Genomic DNA, 14,020 nt, shown 5'->3' on the forward strand with positions numbered 1-14,020 from the left:
CTTATAAGCATTATAAATTGTTAAAAATAATTAAAGGAATTGTTCAGTATTAAAATAAAAACTGGATACATAGGCTGTTCAAAATAAAAAAATTATATTTAGCCAAAAATGTAATCTATAAAGGCTAGAGTAACCGGATGTGTAACATAATAGCCAGAACACTACTTCCTACTTTGGAGCTCTTTTGGTTTCCACTGATTTGGTTACCAGACAGTAAGCAATCAGTGGCTTGAGTTTTATTTTAACTGATCTGCATACTAAGGATCAATTGCAAACTCACTGAACCAGTTATGTCCCACGTGGTCCCCACCCCTAAAGTTGCTGCTTTATGCAGACTTAGAGAGCTGAAAAGCAAGGAGTTCTGTTATGTTAGACATCCAGTCACTCAAGCCTTTGTAGATTACATTTATGGCTAACTAATTTATTAGAAACATTTTTTATTTTGCACAGCCTATCTATTAACCCAGTTTTTATTTTTTACCATGAACTCTTTTCTGGCTAACTCCTTCATTTAGGGTCTTTTTTTATGGTATCATAGTAAAAAGTACTGTAAATATGGATTAATTTATGGTGGTTCGTTTAACTTTTTCCAAAGATTTGTTAATTTACTGTTTAGATTGGTAATCTGGCTTTGCATATAGTGCACCTATAAAATTTGTTTTACCATTTTATGGAGGATGTGAAGGTATGTGCAGTTAAATCACATTAAAATCATATTGCCTTAATAGGTCCTACAGTCCCAGGAGACGACCAAGTCCTAGACGTAGGCCTTCTCCAAGAAGGAGGAGCCCTCCTCGCCGCTTGCCTCCTCCACCTAGACATAAGAGAAGCAGGAGTCCAGTGAGGAGGTGAGACCAAAATGTTTGATCTTCGGCACACCTCTTAACTTATTCGGGTGCATTCAACTCCAGTCCAAATAAAGGTGGGCAAACATGATAAGATCCGCTCCGAGGTCGCCAGACAAGCAGATCTTTCCCCTATATGCCCACATACGGCAGGGCACTTCGGGTTAATCCGAACATTTGATGGGCCGATTGATTGGATTACAATAAAGAGAATGGGTGCCGACAAATTGTAGGACCGCATCAACTAGCCAATGTGGTCCTCGATCGCAGGAAAAATCAAACCTGTCCAATTATAAGACAATTATAAGATGCCGAATTGGTCTAAAGGACCGATATCGGCATCTTTAATCTGCCCATGTATGGCCATTTTAACACCTTCAAATTCAATTTATGGAGGAAGCACTCCAATACATACGGGCAATGCCTTTAAAACATTTAAGAAGCACAAATGTAGTGTACTACATTTTTGTTAAATACATGTTTTAAAGGCATTGCTGGTATGTATTGGTGTGCTTCCCTCACATATGGAATTTAGACAAAACCTTCACACAGGCTATGTGTCTGTTATTAATGTTGAGGAAACTTGTTTATTTTAAATTTTTTCTATTGGTTTTATTGTAATAACTAAATGATGCTATAACAGTGATCCCCAAACAGTGGCTCGTGAGCAACATGTTACTCTCCAACCCCTTGCATGTTTCTCCCAGTGGCCTCAAAGTGTGTGCTTATTTTTGAATTTCTGGCTTGGAGGCATGTTTTAATTGCATAAAAACCAGGTGTTTTGCCAAAAAATTCCTCATGTAGCTTGCCAGTTTACATGGCGGCTAACATAAAGCCAATTACAACTGTGTTGTACCACCCAGGAACAGGTTTCATGGTTGTGTTGCTTCCCAGCTCTATTTACATTTGAATGTGGCTCACAAGTAAATAAACATTCGGGACCCCTGCAACATATGTGCTACTATAGGAAATAAAAGTTTATAAAAGACCCAGAAAATGTCAAAAGCTAGATTAGTCTTTGAATTATTGCATAGTTGTGATCTTTGTCATGTTTTTCAGGAGAAGACGTTCTGCTTCTTTGTCTGGAAGCAGCTCATCTTCATCATCTTCACGGTCACCTCCACCCCCAAAGAAGCAGCTCAAGAGGATCTCTTCCAGTCCTCCCCGCAAACCTCGACGATCTTCCCCTTCATCAAGTCCACCGCCACGAAGAAGGTACAGGCCATCTCCAACTCCACCTCCAAAGAGAAGATCCCCATCTCCAACTCAGTCCTCTCGTCCTAGGAAGGTTAGAGGTTCTTTATCTCCTCCAAGGCCTCCAGGTAATTTCCATTTTTTATTAGCAGTTTGTTTTTTTAAAGATAAGTCTCTGTATGTATTGCATTGCCTTGTCTAGGACTTTGGCTTTCTGACTAAAGGTGGCCATACATGTAAAGATTTTTAAAAGATCTTTGTTCTCTTGTAAGACCAAGTTTTTCCTGAAACGATTGTTTAAATCAGCAACTAAAAAAACCATTTCAGTTGAAATCGTCTAGTTGAAGCTAGGACAAAGGTGACTAGCTGCCTGCTTGACTCTAAACAATTGAACTTGGATACATTTCACTGTGAATGATGAAAACACGCTGATAACATGATTTCAATGTTTTGAGTACAGAAAATCGTTTTTATCCTTAATTGATCTTTAAGCTTGCCCTTCCAGGAGAATAAATAAACACAAATCTCATCCTAAGTTGTCATTAGGCTGAGCCACTTTATTTAACCCCTGCTTTGAGCCAGTTCTACAGTTTGAGAAACACTGGTCTAGGGCTTGGTATTTGGATATCTCCCATAATACTTCCTGATAACAAACTTTTCTTGGTGAAGCTTTGTATTCTTTAGAATTTTCTTTTCAGAATATTTGATTTTCTTCATTTATCCTTAAAATATTCTGGTTTTTATTTTAGTCGCAAAACATAAAGTTATTGAAATGAGGAAGTCCCCGTCACCTCCCTCAAAGCCCCGTAAAAGGGATTTATCAGAATCTGGTAGGTATATCAACATGCTATTTTAATATGTTACATTTACGGTTACCTTAAAACCCAAAACAATCAAAATGTTACATTTTACTTCCATCTGCTTCGATAAACGCAGTGGCACCAGAAGATTATTTCTCATTCCTTGTGTATAAAGGATAAGTAAGCCTATTATTTTAGAGTCCCCTTAATTACGCTAAACACCCCAAGGATTACATAGCTTTCTCCCTGCTTTCAGATATATTTTTTCTTTCTTATAGCCATTTTGACTGCAGCTCTTTTAGTTAGAGATCACGGTTTGCCTTTAAAAATAATTACAAAAAATGGTGTTAGTACCACACTTTTGGCCAGCGCACTGTTGGTCTTTCTACTCCATCACACTGTTTGTTGGTTGACTTGATTTTAAATGCACAACGTACTTAATGGATAGTTTATGACTTGCGTGCAATGAGGGGCCTTGACGTGGCACATGTTAAATAATTTTGGCAAAGTGTTGTACTAACACCTAATTTTTTCGTAATTAATTATTTTTAAAGGCAAACAGTGCACTGGCAATTTTTCTCTTTGTGTACACATATTGGCTTTTTCTCTAGTGTCTGCTTGGGGGACACAGGGAACCAAAACAGGCTCCTTAGAAGTCAGCCGGCACTGACGCACCAGCCCTGTTTTTTTGAAAGAGATAGACCGAAGACCCAGTTGGAACACTCAATGCAGCTCATTCCCTGGGCAAGCAGGGGATAACAGCCAGGACCCTTCTCTCTGGGGGAATGCGGCCCTGGTGATTTTTCGCACCAAGATTCACAAGTGTCAACAAGCACACTTCTATAGCGCATCACTGGTGATGCGTATAGACGAGCATCGGGTGACGCGCACTGGTGCGAACAGCCCAAACCGGAACTGCGTTCCCCTGCAATACGCTCTTCCGGAACATGCTTTTTGCACATGGCGCCTGAATCCAGAGCAGTGAATCACGTCAAGAGGGAACTGTACTCCTAGCCTGTCCTTCGCTGTGTTCTACCCTCAGCACTACACGGGAGTGGCTCCTAAGCCTCTCATCCTTTTCCTTATCACATTGTGTCTGAGGAGAGCAGACCTCTGTCAAATTCCTGGCTTGTGCCAAGTGCCACAAAAGATTGCCATCAGTGCACAAAGAGCCACTAAGCTCTATATGCAAACCACCTGAGCCTGATGGGAACTCCCAGGCCCTACTCCGCTTCAGATAGAACAAACCACTCTGGGGCCCTTCTGCTACCGCACCAGAGGGTCCCTCAATAGCCTAACCAGTTATCCCAGACTGGGCTGCCCAATTGGCTACAGGCATACCAAAACTAGACTAACTAGACAAAATTCTTTCCAAATTAGACAACCCCAGACATAGGGTATCTAAACGCAGGGCACCCTCCGTATCAGATGAGGAAAGTGCTGAATACTCCAGGGACCCCTCACCGGCGCCTCCAGATGAAGAGGAAATACTGTGTCTAGCAGAAGGTGAGATATGTCACAACTCAGACCCTCAGGAAGAGGAACCATTAAAATTTTCTTCGTAAGCAGTGGATGACCTACTCTCTCAACATATAGGAACCAGAATCCAGCACAGACACATCCAAGGTCCTGTTCAAGAAAAACAGTAGGTCTTCACCTACTCACTCGCAGCTTGAGCAAATAATTTAACAGGAATGGACAAACCAGAAAGCCGTTTTCAAAAAAAACTGTAGCTTCCTCAACTATACCCATTTTCTGCAGATACCACAGAAAAATGGTCTTCAAAGTCTTGGGTGGACGTTTCATGGCTAAGAACACTGCACTGCCAGTCCCAGATGGAAGTACCAGATGCACAAGAAATTGGATGGGTTACTCCAATCTCTATTCTCCGCATCAGGCACTGCCCTTTGCTTGCCAGAGCGTGGGTTAGCATAGCTGTCCAAACATGGTCGGATTCCCTGGCTCAAGCAGTTCTTTCCACAACAGGGACTTTCTCTAGTGGCATCCCAAATTAGATGCAAATTAATGTGTATGCGAGGTGGCCTTAGACGCAACGCAAGTGGTTAGCAGAGCGTCGGCACTATCAATAGCCACCCGTAGGTCCCTTTGTATGAAACTTATCATCCAAAAAATCACTAACATCATTTTTGTTCAAGGGCAAATTCCTTTGTGGTACAGATCTTGATAAGCTTATTAGTCAAGCGACAAGAGAAAAGAGCACACTACTTCCCCAACCAAAAGCTCGCTCTTCCTTTCATAGAGGAAGATTTTTGCCCTTCCCAAAGCACTAGGCACTCCCAGCCACGGCATACAGCCTCTAAATGCCTTCAAAATCGTACTGAATACTCTTCGCCAGGCGGAGGTCGTTGCCTCGGTTCCCTCAAAAGGACAGTTCATAGAAGACAACTCAAATCTGTTTGTAGTTCCCAAAAAAGACGGACCAGTGCATCCGGTACTAGACCTAAAGGGACTCAACAGGTTCATATGCACAAGAAAGTTCAAAAAGGAATCTCTACGCTCCATCATTGCAGCAATGACCCCAGGCCAATTCCTAGCCTCTCTAGACATAAGACACCTCCACATCAAAAAGTCTATGGTGTTTCTAGGACTTCTATTCGACACAGAGTGTCTTTGACCCAAGAAAAGATTGTACATCTAAAGGATCTAGTACTCTCCTTACTGGCAAAAACAAGCAACCAGGTTCTGCATGAAGGTACTGGGGATAATGGTATCAATGAAAGAAGCGGTCCCATTCACCCAAATTCACATTAGGGAGCTTCAATTGAACATTCTCACATCATGGAAAAGAAAATCCTTATCACAGAGAATACACCTATAACACAAGATGTGAGTATCCCTGACCTGGTAGTTACGAACACCACTACTCTCCAGAGGCAAACACATTGGAGACTGATGACAATGGATGCGAGTCAGGTTGGGGAGCTGTTTTGAGGGCAGATCAGCACAAGGACTGTGGACTCAGGTGGAGAGTCGCTTATCCATATATCTACTGGAGATAAGGGCAATTCAACTGGGACTACTGCATTGGCAAGCAGAACTATCGGGCCAACCAGTAAAGATACAGTCTGACAACTAGACAACGGTGGCTTGCATAAATCACCAGGGAGGCACAAAAAGGCAAAAGGTCAAGCATATTTCATTGGGCAGAACAAAACCGGTCATATTCATCTCAGGAATACAGAACTGGGAAGCAGACTTTCTCAGCAGACGAATGGGCTCTAAAAGGTGAGCTATATCAAGAGTTAACCGCAAGATGGGGCTGGCCAGAGGTAGACCTAATGGTGTCCCGCCATAACCGACAGGTACCAACATGCCGGCCTTCTCTGGTGCTAGCAGCCGATGCCCCAAGGCTCTGTGGGGTTTTTCAGCTAGCATACGCATTCCTTCCCAATTCCTATGATACTCAGAACAATCAAAAAGGTACAGAGAAAAGACCACTCTCGTCCTCATAGTACCCAAATGGCCACGACACTCCTGCTTCTCGGACCTCATCAAGATGTCAATAGAGGACCGGTGGACCTACTCCATCAGGGTCCAATTCTGCACCCCACAGCCTCAACTTGACTGAGTGGCTCTTGAGACCAACATCCTAAAGCGAAAGGCATTCTCGGACGTTGTAATCTGCACCATGCACGGCACAAAAGCCTACATCGGCCATAGCGTACTACCCTTGTGTGGACTAGCTATAGACAATGGTGCCTCAAACACTAAGTAGACTTTGAAAAATTTTCCGTGCCTAATCTTTTGGATTTTCTCCAGGAAGGAGTGTCTTTAGGACTATCCCTCGGTTCCCTCAGATCCCAGATTTCGGCTCTCTCCATTTTATTCCAGAGAAGGCTAGCCCTTTTATTGGATGTCAAAACTTTTCTTCAGGGAATAGCACATGTGGCTCCGCATTCCGCAAACCTGTAGCAACATGGGACCTCACATTAGTTCTAAAGGTACTTCAGAGAGCTCTGTTTGAACCACTGACATAGATACCTCTGCATTGGGTAACATGGAAGACTGTTTTTCTAATTGCCTTAGCAAGACGGCTGTCCGAGATCAGTGCTCTATCCTACCAATCGCCATTCCTCACTTTTCACCCTGACAGCAGTGCTTTGCACGATACCTACCTTTCTAACAAAAGTGGTTTCGGCATTCCACATAAACCAGGAAATGACCATCCCTACATTCTGTCTGTTGCTGACAAACCCCAAGGAAACAGCACTTCATTCCTTGTATCCTGTATGTGCTCTCTAAAATCTACACAGGGTCCGTGATGTACGGAAAACAGACTCGCTCTCTGTTGTATGCTCAGGACCACAAAAGGGATCTCCAGCCACAAAGGCTTCCATCTCCAGATGGATCAATCAGACAATACAACGAGCATATATAGCACAAGGATTGACGCCCTCAAAAAACTAAAACCTACTTCGTTCCTTCTTTGGGACAAACTGGACCAGGCTCCTGGGGGGTATAGCCAGTGGAGGAGGAGCTAGTTTTCATTTATTGTTGTGTCCTACCTCCTAATGCAGGGATCCCCAACCTTTTGAACCCGTGAGCAACATTCAGAAGTAAAAGTAGTTGGGGAGCAACACAAGCATGAAAAATTATCTTGGGTGCCAAATAAGTGCTGTGATTGGCCATTTAGTAGCCCCTATGAGGATTGTCAACCTACATTGAGGCTCTGTTTGGACGTACACCTGGTTTTTATACAATCAAAATTTGCCTCCAAGCCTGGAATTCAAAAATAAGCTCCTGCTTTAAAGCCACTGGGAGCAACATCCAAGGGGTTGGAGAGCAACATGTTGCTCACGAGCTACTGGTTGGGGATCACTGTAATGGCATCGACTATATCCCATGGTTCCCTGTGTCTCCAAGCTACCAGAGAGAGAGAGATTTTACAATCTCCTTTTATCGTTTATAGCAGCTGGTCAACTCCAAATTGTGGGTTAGACCGAGTGCTGGCACAAGAGTGCTCCTAGTGGTTAAAACCACAGCATGGGTTAGACCAAGCACTGGCGATTTCTTTCTGTGTGGCTTTTAGTTAGTTCCTTATTTAGCGTGAAGCTCCACCCATTTTGCTTTTTGAGCACTCCTCTCTCCGACTGATGACCTCAAAGAGGTTTCTACTAAGCATGCTTTACTGTATTTGCGTCAGTGGAAATCAATCGGGCATGCATGGACAGTTGGCACCTCTTTTATGTCTTTATAGACTGAGAGGAGTGCTCACAAATTAAAATTGGCTTATCTTCATGCTAAAGAAGCTGTAGTTAAACTGGCTCTAACAGAGAAACAAAATAAATTTGAATGCACAGTGAAAGGTATGTTATTCTAGAGGCTGTTTAAAGTAATTTTTTAGACTGTAAAAAAAGTTTCAATTATTCTTTAAGTGATACAGTTGCATTTTATGTCATCAAGGAAAGAAAAACATGAAGCCTCAAGGGCACTCCTATTTCTTCTGTGCACAAAGCTAAATATGCTCATACAACTATTAAGGAATCAATTTTACCCTTTATTTTATACAGCCTGTGTATACATCATAGAGTTTTGTGTTTTATAAACAATGCTGACCCACTCTTGTGTAGTATTGTTTGTCGTTCCATCTTGTGTAGTTTTGTTTGTCATTGCTTCCAATAAGGATTGATTATATCCTTGTTTGGATCATGTACTTGGTACTGTTTTACTATTACAGAGAAAAAGGATATAATTTTTTTTTTTAAATTTGGATAAAATTGAGTTTATGGGAGATGGCCTTACAGTAATCAGAGCTTTCTGGATAACCGGTTTTTGGAGAACGAATCCCATACCTGTATAATTAAAGGGATACTGTCGTGGAAAAAAATGTTTTTTTACAAAATGTATCGGTTAATAGTGCTACTACAGCAGAATCCTGCATTGAAATCTGTTTTTCAAAACAAGAAATGGATTTTTTTATATCTAATTTTAAAATTTGCTATGGGGCTAGACATTTTGACATTTCCCAGCTGCCCTCAGGTCATGTGACTTGTGCTCTGATAAACTTCAGTCACACTTTACTGCTGCACTGCAAGTTGGAGTGATGTCATTACCCCTCCCTCCTACAAGCTGCTGTAATGTAAATAGAGCCTTGTCTGCTGAGCCTGTCAATTGAACAATAGGCAGGTATCAAGATAAGCTCCCACTGACACCACTTCAGAAGGACTGAAATAAAATAGTCCTGTGATCACTGATCAAAAATATATATATATATTCACACACACAATTCATTTTGGGCACTGGAAAAAATATTTTATATAGTTTATTATATTTGTTTACACAAACATGAATGGCAGAAACACAGGAGTACACTCCCAGGACTGATGACAGGGAATAGAAAAAAAAGGATAAAATAAGGAGGACATACTTGAAAACCAGGAAAACTTAGGAGGAAGTCTAGGAAGGGTTAAAATAGCTCAGGAGAAAGGAGGCAGTAAGTAGTTAATGAAAAAAGTAGTATTGCAGGCAGGAAAGGAGCAAGGTGTGAGGTGGATAGCAGAGGGCACTCACAGCTCCTTTACCTCATCTAGTAACCAGTAAAACTAACTAGGAAGGCAGCAAGGAGAGAAAGCTCCCCCCACCAAAGGAAAGCAGAGAACAAACTTACAGAACGGCAGGAGCTTTGATAATGTCTGTGGGAGGAGGGGCTGCTAGTGCAGCTGTAGAGCAGGACGTAGGAAAGTGAAAGTAATTGGTTCCCTGCAAACCATGTGACCTCTCTCCTCCAAACATCACACGCATGGGCAGAGAGGGGAGGGGGAGTGTACAGCTAGATTCTCATGTCGTAGTGCGACTTGGCTTTTCATTACAGAGTGGCTGCCTCCAAGCACACAGGTAATGCTGTGCCTGCTGTTAGAGCAGCACAGGATGAATGTGTAATGAGCAGAAATGGAAGCCCCCATGACAAAATACAAACTAAAATAACTTATGCATGGATTTGTGGATTAACATTTTATTTGCCATGGATGTGTGTTTTTTATAAAAATGAAAAAAAAAAAAGTTTAAAATGACGACAGATTCCCTTTAAGGCCGTATTGGCGGAAAATTAGTCTATTGGGTTTATATAATGTTTAAATGTTTTATAGTACACTTAAGGTATGAAGATCCAAATTACAGAAAGATCCATTATCTGGGAAACCCCAGGCCCCCAAGCATTCTGGATAACGGCTCCCATACCCGTACTGTTCTACTGCACTGATAATTTATTTGCTTCTGGAACATAATAGACTGTTGTGTAGTCATAATGGCATTGATTCCGTTTGATATTCTGATATCGAGGAATATGTTTACATAGTTGACTGAAGCTGTATAGAAAACAATGGTTTCTGTCTTAGACAGGAAGATAAAGGGGTTTTAATAAAACCTGAAAATTTCTTTTGTAAAGACCACTTCGACCAAACTCCCGTGCACATTTTTACTGTATTTATTAATAAACTTACTTGAAACAATCTGGTGCGTAAAAAAAAATCCAAATTGTAAAATTTTTGGGGATTTGACACCTTAAGTCTCCGTTTTTTTTTTTCTTTTTTATCTCTTGAAAACTACGAATTCTTAAGATTATTGTACGAAACCTAGTGCAGATGATCATTTCTTCTAGTTGTAAACAGGACATCTGCCATTGACTTCTACATAGGGATGCACCTGGATTCGGTTCGGCCAGGATTCAGCCTTTTCAGCAGGATTCGGCCGAATCGAATCCAAATTTGCATATGCAAATTAGGGGCGGGGAGGGAAATTGTGTGACTTTTTGTCACAAAACAAGGAAGTAATGAAGGTTTTCCTCTTCCTACCCCTAATTTGCATTTGCAAATTAGGATTCGGTTCGGTATTCGGCCGAAGCTTTCGCGAAGGATTCGGGTGTTCGACCAAATCCAAGATAGTGGATTCGGTGCGTCCCTACTTCTACATGATCTCGGCAGGTTTGAGATGGAGTACTTCTGCTTGTAGCAGCTTCTGGGTTTAATAAATCGCTAAAAAAAATTTCTCTCCCTCAAAATATGGTGTTTCCCCTTTAAAAACTTAGGCCAGAAATAAATGACCCCTAACAATGCAGTAGTTGAATTCCATTCATGGCTCTGTGAAATACTATAGAATGAAAGACTTTCAAGTAAGAGAAGAAGTTGTTTGCAAAGAAATAATGTTTTTAGATGCTAGATGAACAGATACAAACGTTAAACCAATATGTTCTTTTTGAGGGATTACTGACCCTTTAAATAGCATTCTTTTTTCTTTTCTTTTTTAAATCAACTATCCAGATGATGACAAAGGAGGAAGAATGGCGCCAACAGATTCTGTGCAGCAGCGTCGGCAGTACAGACGGCAGAATCAGCAGTCATCTTCAGGTATTTAAGTTGGGAAGTTTTCTTGTGGCAGCTATTTTAACTTATTTTTATTATTTATTACTTGCTTAAACACAGTGGGTTAATGTAATTTAAAATTGCAATGTTTATAGTTTTAGTAGCGTTTGCAATCTAGCGGTTTGTTTGCAAACAGGGCACTAAAAATGGTTGCCTGCTATTTGGCTACTGTTATAAGACCTGGCGCAAAGTCTGTCCCTTTTATTACATTGTTCCTGCAAATTTTCAAGGGCTGCTAATCTATCTTTAATTTTTGCTTTGTGTTTAAGCTGTTCTACCAGGGCAATCCAATGCTGGCACTGTTTTTTGGTTATATGTATATAGCCTATAAGGAATTTGGGGTATTCAATGAATTCTATTGTACTGCCAGCGCACCCTTCCCATGCACTAAACCTGAACAGGTCGCTTGCTGCCTTCTTTTAACAGAATATGTTTTCAGAAGTCAGTTTTTTGTTTTTTTTAATCAGCAGTAGCTCAGGTGGTACCCAAATTGCCAGCTAGTTAGCAACACCTTCATAGATGCTAGTAGACACCATAGAAACTTGGACAGAAGTTAACACAATCATTGTCATAAATATCCCTGGCACTTTTTTATTACAGTTAAAACATTGTAAACTACCTGTCAGGTGGTGTTCTGTAAAAAGCATTGTTAATGTAAATATGTTATTGAAGGACACGGAAACCTGATCTCCACATGTAGAGCCACTACTGCTATGAAGCAAGGTGAACCTTGTTGTCAAGTTTCCCAGGGTGGCACTTCGACAATAACAATTAAGTGCAAGTGAGGTGGGGCGCATCATTGAAACTGCTCCCTCAGGCTCCGGCACCCCCATAAACTCCCCTGTCCACATGTGCAGTAGTGTAAAATGCAGTCAAGTTTTTTGTCCTTAAAGTGTGCTTTACATCTCAATTCTCACATACTACATGTGGTTTTCTAATCATTTCACATACACGCACTTTTTTTAGTGTTTTTTTTTTTTTTTTAAACAAATTTTCACCAGTTGGGATGTTCCTGATTCTGCAAATTGATTGGCACCCCACTTTTTTCTGCAGTGCATTTTCTCTGTCGTCTTAGGGGGACACAGGGACCGATGGGGACACAGGGACCGATGGGGTTAAGCTCCATCCTCCAGGAGGCAGGACACTTGAAGTAATTAAAGGGGCGTGGCCAACGGGCTTTACCCCTCACACTGTACATTCCTATTCAGTTTTTTAAGTGTCCTGCTACCGGGAGGCTGGATCTGCGTTTGACGCTACGTTCAGCTCTGTCTGATACCCGGGGTGAGGCCGAAAAAGCAGGGTTACCTGTTTTTTGTATGGCAGCCCCCTACGTGGTGATACACACCGGGGTCATTCTCTAGCATAAAGCTATACAGACCACCTAGACGTTGCCTGTACTGCAGAAACCAGTACAGAGGGTCTAGCCGGTGTGGGGGGAAAGGTAAGTGGCATTTTACCTGTTAACAGGAACGTTGCCTAACCTTGGTTTCCCCCCCATTGCCCCCCCCCTCCACTTCCCCCCCCTGACCTCCACCGACGCTGCCCTTCTGGGGTGCTGGCCACAGTATCCGCTCTATAGCCTGTGTGTGTTGGGCGCATGGTCCGTCTTCTGTGTCAGAGGATGGAAGCGCTGGTTGTGCACTTACTTGCGCTGAGCCGGGAGCGCCTGAGAGTGGAACGCATATGCGTTCCACCTTCTGATTCTCCGGCGGCCATCTTTTTTCGGCGCGAATTAACGCGCTGGTGCGCATGCGCGCACGTATTGGAACGCATACATGCGTTCCAGGCGGCCATTTTATAGCATACAGCGCAACGATAAGCACGCTACTGACAGGCTCTCCAAGAGAAACACTTTCTGTGATCTACTGGCGATACCCCACACACTATACCTTCATATATATAACATGGCAGAAGGTAGGCCAGTGGGAATATTCACGAGGTCGGGGGGGGAAGGTCCCTACTTCAGCACAGGTGAGATACCTTGCTTGTACAAATTGTCAGAATAAGTTTTCAGGGGGCCAGGGGGAGTCGCTGTGCAGGTCTTGCACGCAGGGGCAGGGTGCAGCCAGCGCCTCAGGGAGTATTCCACCGGCACAAGTGGAAAATTCTCCTAGAAGTGACACAGAGGAACCAAATTATGGTCTCCCGAGGAATCCAGACTACCGATAAATATCCTAGAACTAAGAGCAGTAAAGCTAGCCCTAGCTCAATGGACGAGACAGCTTGCAGAAAAACCAATACGCATTCAAAGCGACAACGCTACAACGGTAGCGTACATAAACCGTCAGGGAGGCACGAGAAGTCGGGCAGCACTGACGGAAGCAAGACAAATTCTACACTGGGCAGAGATCAATTCAGTACAGCTATCTGCAATTCACATTCCGGGAATATCCAATACAAAGGCAGACTTCCTCAGTCGAAATCATCTGGATCCAGGGGAATGGGAACTACACCCAGAAGTGTTCGATCAACTCACGAATCAATGGGGCATTCCCAGCATAGACCTAATGGCTTCCAGAAGCAACCGAAAAGTAACAAGGTTTCTCTTGCCTAGATTGGGGGACACAGGCACCATGGGGATAAGGATCCTGTTGCTGGAGGATGGACACTAAACAGTTAACGAAGCTCCTCCTCCGGCACTGGGCTTTATCCCCTGCCTACTTCCTGTAACCCTCAGTTTTTCTTTAGTGTCCTCAGAAGGAGGACGGATACTCTGGCAGGGAGCAGTGGTATAGAGGCATTCATGTACCATGCCAGTTATGGGGGTCAGGGTTACCTTTTCCAGAACCCCCCCAGCCGACAT

The 14,020-nt window shown here is 42.6% G+C and overlaps 1 protein-coding gene and 1 long non-coding RNA gene across 6 annotated transcripts in view; both read left to right on the forward strand.

The window, feature by feature from the left end:
* srrm1.S (serine and arginine repetitive matrix 1 S homeolog) overlaps positions 1-14,020 on the forward strand; it is a 49,268-nt gene that overhangs the window by 20,344 nt on the left and 14,904 nt on the right. For 4 of the 5 annotated variants that reach the window (XM_041583160.1, XM_041583161.1, NM_001092971.1 and 1 more), the window contains 4 exon segments: positions 729-848; positions 1,905-2,167; positions 2,789-2,869; positions 11,116-11,202. In XM_041583160.1, coding sequence (XP_041439094.1) covers positions 729-848; positions 1,905-2,167; positions 2,789-2,869; positions 11,116-11,202 — 551 coding nt within the window. 5 annotated transcript variants of the gene reach the window in all.
* LOC121400607 lies at positions 2,877-7,049 on the forward strand. The gene is made up of 2 exons (XR_005965848.1): positions 2,877-5,585; positions 5,685-7,049. It is a non-coding gene; the product is annotated as an uncharacterized LOC121400607 (long non-coding RNA).

Source organism: Xenopus laevis, chromosome 2S, assembly GCF_017654675.1.
Source record: "Xenopus laevis strain J_2021 chromosome 2S, Xenopus_laevis_v10.1, whole genome shotgun sequence".
Classification (NCBI taxonomy): Eukaryota; Metazoa; Chordata; class Amphibia; order Anura; family Pipidae; genus Xenopus; species Xenopus laevis.